This window comes from Mastigoproctus giganteus, chromosome 3 (genome assembly GCF_048544385.1).
Source record: "Mastigoproctus giganteus isolate SK-2022 chromosome 3, ASM4854438v1, whole genome shotgun sequence".
Classification (NCBI taxonomy): Eukaryota; Metazoa; Arthropoda; class Arachnida; order Uropygi; family Thelyphonidae; genus Mastigoproctus; species Mastigoproctus giganteus.
Window position 1 is genome coordinate 14,790,051 of NC_143577.1, and position 12,884 is coordinate 14,802,934.

At 37.8% G+C, this 12,884-nt stretch overlaps 1 protein-coding gene across 5 annotated transcripts in view; it reads left to right on the forward strand.

Moving 5' to 3' along the window:
* Window positions 1–12,884, forward strand: part of LOC150087731 (dynamin-like) — a 465,630-nt gene that overhangs the window by 78,962 nt on the left and 373,784 nt on the right. For all 5 annotated transcript variants that reach the window (XR_016546724.1, XR_016546723.1, XM_090369182.1 and 2 more), the window contains exon 4: window positions 7,501–7,704. Coding sequence is in view for 3 of the 5 variants with exons in the window: in XM_090369182.1 (XP_090225308.1) it covers window positions 7,501–7,704 (204 nt within the window). In the remaining 2 variants the exon portion in view is untranslated. The remainder of the gene's footprint in view (window positions 1–7,500; window positions 7,705–12,884) is intronic.

A 12,884-nucleotide genomic window follows, 5' to 3' on the forward strand; every position in this document is an offset into this window, starting at 1 on the left:
GTATTTTCAATAAACAGTTGATCTGGAACCTGATTTACCACACAAATTTCCATTTCTGAATTGCCATTCTCTGCCATTTTCATTACAAAAATCCAGTAAGCAACTTGAATAGCTACTTAGGAAGAAAAGCTCAGTGTTTTATTTCACAATGATCAAATGACAAAAGCAAGCATACTAATACTGGCCAAAGAAATCTTCCTTTATGCATTCCTACAAAAAAGTAAAGCATGTGTTGTGTTGATATTGGAGGGATGAAAATAGCCATATAGAAGAAAAGTTAAATTATGATTATAGAAAAAAAAAAAATTTTACAGGCAACTCACATAATGCTAATGTAGTTGAGTGTTTATTTCTATCCATAACAAAATAAGAACATTTGAAACATGCAGTACAAGTACCAGATCTGATACTTGCACTGCATGTTTCAGTGTTCCGGATAAGTTAGTTTTTGGATCAATTGTGTCTGCCCTAATTTTTATTGACATATAAAGTGGTTAATTAAAGTTAAGGGGCTGGTCCCGGGGAAAAAAAACAATCTAGACTTTTAAACCTAGAATGGTTATTAAGTAGTACTGGAGTGGGTTTGAATCTGGTGTTTCTAGGGGGAATATACTATCTGATTGTGCTCCAAATATTAGGGGAGGGCCATTCTTGGTTACATAATTTAGTGAAGAAAGATAGAGATTTTATGCTGATAAGCAACTTTGGGTCAGGAAAAAAACAAATTCCGGAACAATTTTGTTCTGGAGATCTTGTAAATAAAACGAGGCTTTAAGGCCATTTTAAAACTTGAGTTGATACTGTACTGCTAGAAGGTTCTTCAGATTAAATTGGCCACCACCAGACCAAACTTTATAGAGGAATAGAAGAGTAAACAAATGCCTTAATAAGTTTTAGTGATTGTGCAGCCTGGAGCAGGGTAGGAGCTGGGCTGTGCAATTTAAGGAATGGATGGCACAAGGCTCGTGGGTTGGACATTCCTCTTCTACTATGTTTCTGTTGGAACAGCTGGGGGGGGGGGGTATTGAATGGAATTTTTTTGGTTTAGTAGGGGACACATCACTATCATCAGTGTTAAGATATTGTGATTTTAAATATTTCTCACCAACCACGTATTAAAATAAGACACGGAAACTGGAATTTTAGAAAAACTACATGTTTACTTCTATATATTTACAATTAAAATAACTTTACAACTAAAATGGATAAAATACATAAAATACATATATACATCGAATAAAATACATTAAAATACCGGGTTAAGAGCGATAAAACCGACCGTAGCTTTCAAAGGCTCCTTCTTCTTCAGCAGTAGCTTTCTTGTACTGCAGTGCATCTTAAGTACCAGCAGGTACACAGTCTAAATCACGTGTTTCATCGCCATGTGTTCCATTCTCCTGTGTACTGGGACCGGAAGCGGCTAGGGAACGTGTCATATGAAATCGTTCATCCCTTCTGAGGATCATAGCCTCAAAGAGGAGATGGCTTTTGATACCGTTGCACATAGAAGACTGCTGCACAAATTGGAGCAGTGTGGCATTGGAGGCAAATTGCTGCTATGGATAAAGGGATGGTTGAGTGGCAGAAGACAAGAGAGTGGTAATCAATGGACACTGCTCAACGTGGACTAATGTTATTAGTGAAGTTCCTCAGGGTTCAGTGTTGGGTCCGTTGTTGTTTTCTGTATTTATAAATGATATTGATGATGGTATATCAAGCTTAATGCCCAAGTTTGCAGACGATACAAAGGTTGGCAGGGTTGTTAAGGACACTACTGATGCTATGCTGCTGCTGCAACAGGATCTGGAAAGGTTGAGCAGATGGGCTGAGAGGTGGCAAATGAAGTTTAACATTGACAAATGTAAAGTACTACATATGGGAAACAGTAACCCCAGAGCAACGTATCAACTCTGCGGTACTACACTGACAGTGGTAGAGAATGAAAAGGACCTGGGGGTAATTGTGCAGGGAGATATGAAGTTCTCTGAGCAGTGCAGACGAGCTGCAAGAGTAGCTCATGGTGTCTTGTCAATGATATACAGGAATTTTTCTAGCAGGGATAGGGAGGTGATTATTCCCTTGTATAAGGCAATGGTCAGGCCACACCTTGAGTACTGTATAGAGGTCTGGAGGCCTCATTTCAAGAAGAATGTAGAGCTGCTGGAACGAGTACAGAGAAGGGCAACAAGATTAGTGAATGGAACAAAGGGTTGCTCTTACGAAGAAAGGCTTAAGTTTTGCAAATTACAGAGTCTGGAGACTAGGCACTGGCGAGGTGATCTGATAGAGGTGTATAAGGCCTTGAATGGTTTGAGCATGCTCAATGCCGATGGGATTCTTCCTCTTGCTCAGAATAATCACCTGAGAGGGCATAAATTCAAATTGAGGAAAGACAGATGTAGGATAGACGTGCGGAAATTTGCCTTTAGCCAGCGGGTAGTTGGTTGGTGGAACAGACTTCCATCACTTGTTGAAGTTGATAGCCTAAACAAATTTAAGGCTCAGCTGGACAGGTATTTCGAACGAATGGAGGGGTGAAATGGGAGTGGTGGTTTTTTTTTTTTTTTTCTCTTTTGCCTGATGCTGAATAAGCTTGCTTTCTTGCATCATATGCCTCTACTAATGCTAATGAATCCACAAACCTTTCTCTGTTGATGTTCTCTGTCGAACTAATCCACAAACTCTCGAGCCACTTGCGGTCCCAGAATCTATGCACCCGATCAGTGATGATAGCTTCATCCGGGGAGATCTGGTGTTGCTTCTCCCAAAAATGCTCGGCCACGGTGGACTTATCATAATCTGCATTCCTTATTGCCTTAGTGTGCTCCCCCAGCCGTTCTTTGAGATGGTGCTTTGTTTCCCCTACATTAAAATTCCCCACAATCCGGACATTTAATACTATAAACGACCCCACTAGCATTCTCTTTTTGAATGGGGTCTTTTACTTGTGACACGATTGTGTGCAGCTTCCGGCCTGGAATCTGCACACAACGCGTCTGATAATTTCTTAGTACCCTAGTTATATGCTCAGTTAAGCCCGGATAGTAGGGAATGTATGCAGTGGCTATTGGAGTGAAGGGTTCGCCTCTCCTCTTATTTTCTCCAGTATACTTTTGTATAATCCTCTGAGGGTAGCCACACTTTGTAAGATCCGCCGTGACACACTCATATTCTTCTTTCCTATCCTTGGAGGTACCACGGTGCGATTTTGCCCTGTCTATTAACGCTCTGACCACGCTGTTCCTATGATGATTGGTCTGAGCAGAATTATAGTATGAGTACTGGCCTTTACACATCGGTTTCCTATAGACTTTAGTTTTTAGTTGTTGGCCTTCTCTACAGACCAATACATCTAGGAACGGCAAAATTCCTTCTTCCTCTACCTCCGAGGTAAATTGTATGAATGGGGAGAAGCCATTTAAAAAATTCACCACTTCATTTTCACTCCCCTTTTGAATAATTGAGAATGTATCATCCACATATCTCTTCCATGGGCGCATAGGGAGATCTCGACCATTAAATATTCTAGCTTCGAGCTCCTCCATAGCTAGATTAGCTATAATCGCACTAATGGGGGAGCCCATGGCTGTACCGTTAACCTGCTTATACATGATATTACAAAAAATCATTGTGGTGCTTGAGAGGCATAGTTCTATACCTTTACAAATACCTTCTAAGTTTAATTTCTTTCTACTACTCAAGGTGGCATCATTCTGTAAGGCCATATGTGCACAAAGTACCCCATGGTCAATAGGAATACACGTAAAAAGCGATGTCACATCGAAAGATATCATAGTTTCATTTTCTTCTATGTGCTGACTTCTTATGAAGCGCACAAAATCTTTACCATCTTTGACGCTGAATTCGGAAGTTCCTACTAATGCCGACAGTATTTTGGCCAGGAAACCAGACAAGGCATATGTGGGACTATCAATAAATGAAACTATAGGTCTAAATGGTACACCCACTTTATGTATTTTTGGTAAGCCATAAAATCTCGGTATCTGGCTCCCTGTAGCGTGTAATGTCCAATACTGCTCTTTGGAAATTTTGTTGGACTTTAGCTAACTCTGAACCATTCTATTTACCTGACGTTTCAAATTCATCAATGGGCTTTTTTGAATGACCTTATAAGTTGTTTGATCATTCAATAGATCTAACGCTTTACTTAGATATGCTTCTTTATCCAGGACCACCTACCCTTGTACGCTGGTAAAACCACAATACTGTCATCTTGTTTGAGGCTGTTAAGTGCTAATTTCTGTTTCACACTAAGATTAGCGGGGGCTCTCTTGGCTTGACTCAGAATGGCTGCTGTTTTAACTCGAATTTCATTTGCCCTATCTTCGGGCAACTTATTTATCGCTCTTTCCACACCTATTGCTATTTCTGCAATGGGTATTTTAGATGGAATCATAGCAAATTTTGGTCCTAAATTTAAAACTTCTATCTGTTCTTTGGTTAGTTGTTTGCTGCTCATGTTCACTATAAAATTATTAACAGTATTATCACTATTGCTTCTGAACCTGGTTTGCTCTCTGAGTCTCTCAAACTTCCCCATATGCCTCTATCTATAGATGTCAGAAATTTGTCTTGTTTTTGTTGACACCATACTAATCACCAGTGACAGATGTACTGAAGTCACCTTCTCACTTATTTTATTAAAACACTGTCTTTTGTCTCCCCTGATGTGATTTAAATTCCTATGTAGTTTCTCAATCCATATATTTAAGATCTTTTGATACCACTTAGTAACGTTAAATAGTCGTTCATCCTCAAATGGGAGTTTTACTTGAAAGCCTCGGGGTATAAGATTGTGTGCCTTACACCGATGAGTGAACCTCAAATGCTGCTCGTGTTTAACCTCTTTATCGCTATGTTTCTGGAACTCTCTGATGCACCGTACTGTCTGTAGAGAAGGCCAATAACTAAAAACTAAAGTCTATAGGAAACCGATGTGTAAAGGCCAGTACTCACACTATGATTCTGCTCCGACCAATCATCATAGGAACAGTGTGGTCAGAGCATTAACAGACAGGGCAAAATCGCACGGTAGTACCACCGAGGATAGGAAAGAATATGAGCGTGTCACGGCAGATCTTACAAAGTGTGGCTACCCCAAGAGGATTATACAAAAGTATAATCTCTACAACTAGAATATTGAAGACACTTGCAATAATGATCATTAATCCTGCACAGTGTGCACATTTTTTTAATACTAGATGATGTGTATTTATCAGTGATATTGATGAAGGTATATCAGGCTTAATGTCCACGTTTGCAGACGACATGAAGGTAGGTAGGGTTGACATACTGTCCTTACTGACAGTAAGGACAGTATGCTACTGCAACAGTTGAGCAGATGAGCTGAGAGGTGGCAACTACAGCTTAACATTGCAACTACAGCTTAACAAATGCAAAGTACTGCATATGGGTATCAGTAACCCCAAAGTAACATACCAACTGTGTGGTATACACTCAAGGTAGTGGAGAATGAAAAAGACCTGAGAGTAATTGTGCAGTCAGATATGTTTCTGAGCAGTGCAGACAGGCTGCAAGAATAGCTCATGGGGCCTTGTCAATGATATATAGGAATTTTGCTAGCAGGGAGAAGGAGGTGATTATCTTGTATAGAGCAGTTGTCCAGCCACACCTTGAGTACTGCATACAGGTCTGGAGGCCTCATTTTAGGAAAGATGTAGAACTGCTGGAACGAGTACAAGGAAGGCAATGAGATTAGTGAGTGGAACAAAGGGCTGCTGTTACCAAGAAAGGCTTAAGTTCTGCAAATTGCAGAGTGTGGAGATGAGGCACCTGCGAGGTGATCTGATTGAGGTGTATAAGGCCCTGGTTTGAGCAAGCTCAATGCTGATGGGATTCTTCCTCTTGCTCAGATTCAGCACCTGAGGGGACATAAATTCAAATTGAGGAAAGAGTTGTGGAATAGATAAAGGAAATTTGCCTTTAGCCAGCAGGTGGTTGATTTCTGGGACAAATTTCCATCTGTTGTTATAGAAGTTGACAGCCTAAATAAATTCAAGGCTGAACTAGACAAACTTTTGGAGTGAATGGATGGGTGAAGCGGGAAGGATTTTTTTTTTTGGCTGATGCTATATAAGCTTGCTTTCTTGCATCATATACTTCTACTAATGCTAAATATGTGGGGATTTTTGATCCCAATGTTTTGATGCCTATATCATATCTATTTTTCATTCAATTTTTTTCTCTTTATGTACTAACACTATATGGACTTCAAAGAGATTAAATTGTGAATATTTTCATTTATATATACATATTTTTTGAAAAGAGTATTTTGTAATGAAGATGGATTTTGTGAAGGTTGTTACATAGTTGTTTATAATGATTTAATTATATGTGAATAACACTAATTAAACCACATGTATTGTTGTTGCTATCAAGTGATTTTTATTGTGTAAATATATTGCATTAAGTAAAACTCTCACACAATAAAACTACTTAAAAAATGACAAAATTTCTGGATTCCATACTGAATCTGTTCTACGTGATCTGGAAAGATCTCGTAGAACTATACTGGGTAGAAGGTAAATTTAAGATACTTGAAATCGCTTCACCTCTTTAAAGTTTAGAATCTATTTATTACTACTACTACTAATTGTAAAGTAATGATAAAGTAGTAATCTGTTTATTACTACTTTAAAATTCATTTATTACTTAAGTCCAAACTAGCCATCCATCTTTTGGTTTTTTTTGTGTTCATTGTAAAAGCAAGATTGCAACCACTGAAGGAATGTCTGTGAAATGTGTGATTTTTAGACTCTGTCAGTAATAAATAGATTGTGAAATTTACATAGGGGAAGTGTTTTAATTTAAAGTATTTTGATTAAGATAACCTGTGCAATATACCATTCAAGCATATTTGAAGGTGAATTTTTTCTCAGCAATTTTTAAACCTCAACTTTAAGAGAAAATAGTGTGAAAATAAACACATTTCTCAATTTTTTTTTTTTATGGTTAGTAAAGAATAGTATAATCTTTGAGAATACCATGTCAGTAATAGTTATGTTTAATGAAATAACATTCAAACAACCTTACAACTTCTGAAAATATTATACAATTTTCAAACTGTTAGGATGCAGCAAAATAAGAAAACTTTTCATTCATTTTTATCAAAAATATTAAGATTACCGTTCACATTGAGTAGTATCCTGTATGTACTTGCATGTGGTTGTTTGAATTTTCTGTACCATCATGGTAGCTGTCAAGAATCTGTATAGCATTAATGCTGGTAAGGTGCTTTTAGGACCTGAAAGAACACGTTTATAACAAAATACTGTAGTACTTAATTAAATTTTTATTTTTAAGAAAGGTTGTGCTATTTACATTGTCCTTTTTTTGTTGCTCTTGCAATAAGATATTTTTATATATACTTTTAAGTCATAATTTAGTATTTATTGTAAAATTATATTGTAATATATACAATTATAAAGACACTTTAAAATTTTCAATCTTTCAATGCAGTCTTGAATTTGACTCTGATTGACTTGCCTGGAATGACCCGAATACCTGTAGGGGATCAACCTGCAGATATTGAACACCTGATCAAAGATATGATTTTTTCATTCATCCGTAAAGAAAACTGCCTTATTTTGGCAGTTACTGCAGCCAACCAGGATTTGGCAACATCAGATGCCTTAAAACTAGCCAAAGAAGTGGATCCTGAAGGTATATATAGGTTATTTTTATATTTCTGAAAAACTCTTGTTATACTTTTTTTTATACTTCTGATTTGTAGTGCTAAATCTGACACTTGTTGACCTACCTGGCATGACAAGGGTACCTGTAGGAGACCAGCCATGGGACATTGAGAGAAAACTCCATAGCCTCATCATGCATTATATTACCAATGAAAATTGCATCATTCTTGCAGTCACTCCAGCCAATTCTGATCTTTCAACTTCTGATGCCCTAAAGTTAGCAAGAGAAGCAGATCCACCAGGTTAGCCAGAATATAAAGGCATGACTGGTACAGCTTGATGCAAATTGACTTTTGCCACACTGACTAATTTTTAATATGTTTATTTATGCATATAGATATCTAGATGCATGTTTAATATTTTGTTGATTGAATGCATTGAACTCTTAACAGCTGTGCAGTAAACTTTCAATTTAATAACCTTACATTTTGTGCAAAATAAAACATTACTCAGCACTATGTACTAATATGCCTGTATTATTTACTTAACAGTTATGATTTTTATATATAAAACAAATTTATAGTTAAAAATCCTTGTTGTAGTGAGTGTGGTACATTGAATATATATTATCTTAATATATAGGATGTGCCATCAGTGCTGCTTAATTAGCACAGGAAATTATTTCTTGACCAAAAACAAACTGAAAACTTTCAGAACAGTTTTTTTTTATCTGAATTGCTTATTTAAGGAGATAATTAATTAAAGATTGATAACATTACATCTGGAATTAGTGATTGTATTCATAATGCAACAGACATTTGGAATAAAGAGAAACAAAGACCAGAGTGTTCAAAGAAATGAGCTTGTGAATGGCAAGCGAAAGCAACAGTTTATTTCATTACACTTCATGTGGAGTTTATACCTGCACGATATCAAAAGTAACATGTGCGTAAGCAGTCAAATACTGAAAGGGAAGGCTCACTTCTTCAAAGAGATGTTTGAAATGCCTTCAGTGCATGTTGTAGCAAGTAACAAGGTGGTGATAGAGAGTACCATATACACACTCTAACATATAGATATCTAGAGTGAGTAATGGCTTTGTTGAGTTATACAGCTAAATCTCTCAAGCTTGAAAGTGATTTGGCATAAATCTCTCCCTTCAAATGGCCCCAGAGAAAATCCAATGAATTTAAATCAGATGGGTTGGAAGGCCAGGTTACAGGAATGCCATAGCTTGTCAATCTCAGAGAATGCGTATTGAGGTGCTGGCAAATAGTAGTGCCAAAATGTGCTATTGAAACCACATTGTATGGCATTTGGCCAAGTGCACATCACCTAGTAAATCCATGTACACGGTAGATAAAAATGATACATAATGGTTTGTTAGATGATCAGGAAATAGTAGGAACCAATGATTTTGTCTCCAAGGATATATTAGGATTAATGATTTTGCCTCTCAGCCCATAATGTGCCTTGCTAAAGCTGTAGAAGTGGCAACGTGCAGATTTGTGCCCATCCAGTAATGCATAATGTGGCAGTTTTACATGCTCTCCCATGAAATGTGTTTAATCGATTCACAGGATACACTTGCAAAGCTACATTGTGACCTGTTGCAAAGCTACATTGTGATCTATTCATAGTAGAAAACACAACTTTTGTGATCTGCAGGGTAAGTTTTTGGACATGGCAAAAGTGGTATTGGTGAAAGCCATTTCCTCTCGTAATGCAGTGAATGGTTTGCTCCTTATCTAGCTAGCACATATGTGTTAATCATTGGATCACATACCACTCCTTCCATATATCAGCATTTATGTTGAGTGTGCCTACCTCTGTATGCTCCAGTTTAGGCACAATGCTGCTGCTACTTATGTGCTCATCTAGTTATCTGATAACATTGGTGTAAGGATGGTGTTGGCCTGAGTATTTTTGTGTGTATGTGTTGATTGGACCCGGGGGCCACTTCTTCAGTACTGTCCCTACATGCAAAATGTAGGAACAGTATTGCTTGGACGTATTGAGAATATGGTTTTCATTTTATGACATGTATATGCCTATTTACATATTTGAACTGCCTTTTCAATGAAAAGACATATTTAGAACTGCTTTTCAGTGCAAAGCACTCAGCCCAGAAGTGACATAATCAGTCTTTAATTGTAAATAGCTTGTTAAATAAGTATCAACATTGAGAAACTATTCCATTCTGAACATTCTGGAACAGTTTTGCAATTTTTGTAGCACCGGGGAATCATTTCCTATGCCTATTATATAGGTACACCCTGTATAGAGTGCAAATGTAATATAGATTTTAGCTTATTTAATGTGTTGCTTAACCAGTTTGACATCTGTTAAGCATTGTGCTATCCATTTCCACACAAACTTTTCAGTTACATACAAAATGATCTCCCTGGTTCAATTGATTATGATATTAAGACCAATTTAGATACACTGAAAAACAAGTTACATTTAGATTGATGCCCAAAGATTTTTTTTTTTTCAGGCTAATAACATTGGCTGGTTTCTTCCATACAGAGTACTCCGTCATCACAATGGTATTTCAATATGAGAAAGCATTTTGGGGACTTAATTTCCCCATGAAGCAATCTGTGTTAGTGTTCAGTAAAAATTCTGTTGGATACTAGAGTTATGTTTCACCACACCAACTGCGGCTATTTTAAAGAACATGAGAGGCGTTTTTCAAGAGTGTAACCTGAGTGATTATGAATAGAAAGGGTGCTAAAATGGAGTTCATGTCAAAGTTTATTCATCATCATCATCATCAGCCATTTTCAATCCACTGCAGGATGAAAGCTTCTCCAACAACTTTCCAGTTCCTTCTGTTTTTTGCAATGGCCATCCATTTGCTACGCACGAACTTGTACATTTCATCTATCCATCTCCGTTGTCTTTCAGGTTTTCTTCTAGCTCCTCTTGGGTACCATTCTGTTATTTTCTTAGTCCGTCTGTCATCATGTTTTCGAGCTATGTGTCCTGCCCAAGACCATTTTAGTTCTTTAGTTTTGATAAGAATGTCCTTTACTTGAGTTTCTGCCTAATCCATTAACAAGTACAGGTCACTGTTGAAAAAAAGCCGTGAATTAGGGTTAAATTTGAAAGTGTCTGCAATTCTACCCAGACACGAAAGGAGGGAGTATATGATGAGAGCCTTGTCGATCAATTCGGCCCTGGAAAGATTGTGCAAGACTCAAGGGGTAGAATTTTTTTCAGACTGGTCTGTATTTGTTAACAGGAGAGACTGCTTCTACAGGAATGGGATACACTTAAATAGAAAGGGTGCAAGAATATTTGCTGATGCTATTGAGGCAGTGTTAGGTGGGTCGAAAAACTGCTAGCTTGGGGGGAGATACAAGGACTAATAGATTAACAGTATCCACTGGAAGAGGTGAAAGTGATCCTTGCACTGCTTCTATTGGAATGTGCAGAAGCCTGAAAAACAAGATGCATGGTATTTCAGAGACTACTGGGAGTCATTGTGGTGCAAGTAAACACATGGGTTGTGTTAGGGTAGCTAAGAATAGGAACAGGTGCATGCACACCAATGCTAGGAGTTTAGTAAATAAATTTGATGAATTTGATGTATTGCTCAGAACATCAAAGGCAGATATTGTTGGGATATCAAACGTCGTGTCACACAGATATAAGGAATGCAGAACTGGAATTTGGGGGGTACAATGTGTACAGGAAGGATAGACATGATAGTAAGGGAGGAGAGGTTATACTATTAGTTAAGAAACACATAAAATCCAAGGAAGTGAAGCCAGTCGACATTGCTGGACAGTGCAGTGTTGAGTCAGTTTGGTGTGACATAAGCATTGGGAGATCAAAATTGAGAGTAGGAGTGTGTTATAGGCCTAATGACTCTGATGAGTATAATAAGGAACTGTACAGGGAAATAGAGTGGGCCAGTACATCAGAGAGTCTTATAATGGGGGATTTTACTTTCACAGATATTGACTGGAATTTGTGGGTTGGTCACTCTCACACTAGCAAGGCTTTTGTGGATTTATTGGATGATTGTTTTCTACATCAGCATGTTCGGGAGGCAACTAGAGGGAGTAATACTCTTAATTTGATTATCAGTAGTGATTCTTCATGCATTAAGAATCTGCAGATAAAGGAACCACTAGGTGGCAGTGATCACAGTGTGCTGAAGTGGGATTTACTCAAAGAGGTAACTACCATCAAGGGTAAAGGGAAGGGTTATTGCTTTCGTAAAGGCGACTACGATGGTCTGAGACAATATTTAAATTCTATACAGTGGGACCAACTGATGATGTTACCAACAGCAAATTCAAAATGGGAAGCATTCAAAGAACGTATCTTGGAAGCTACTAGGCTTTACATGCCAACCAAGAAATATTATTCAAGGTTTAGGCCTAAATGGATGTCAAATGAACTAATGAAACATGTGGCAGAGAAGAAAAATGCATGGGATACATACAAATTAATGGGTGACATGGAAGTCTATGATTGATATAAGCTGGTCTGTAACCAAGTCACAAAGGAGATTAGGCAGGCAAAGGCAGATTACGAGAAATCCTTGGCAAAGGATGCAAAGAAAAACAACAAAGAGTTCTTTACCTATGTAAACTCTAGAAGGAAGGGGATGAATCAGATTGGTCCACTGGATATTGCTGGTTCAACTGTTGATGATCCTGCTCAGGTAGCTAACAAACTAAATGAATATTTTGCATCTACATTCACACATGAGTTGTTCAGGGAGGGGAATGCCAGAGGTGAGTTAAACTCTGGCAGTGAGCTAGATGATTTTGTAATAACAGAGGAAAGTGGAGGGGAAATTGTTGAAGATAAACATAAGAAAGGCACCTGTGGTGGATGGGATATATCCAGTTATATTAAAGGAGGAAGCAAAGGAAGTAAGCAAACCCTTAGCCATAATTATTGAGAGCTTCCTTGGACTCAGGGGAGGTACCCATTAACTGAGATGTGCAAATGTAACCCCAGTTCACAAAGGAGGATCAAAGAGCGACACAAGTAATTATAGACCTGTTAGTTTAATTCTGTTCCAGAAAAATTAATGGAGGCACTGGTTAAAGAAACACTGCAGGATCATCTAGACAAGACTTCAGTTATAGCTCAGACACAACATGGGTTTGTTAAGGGTAAGTCTTGTCTGACTAATTTGATTGGATACTATGATGTAGTCACAAAGGAACTGGATGCAAAGAA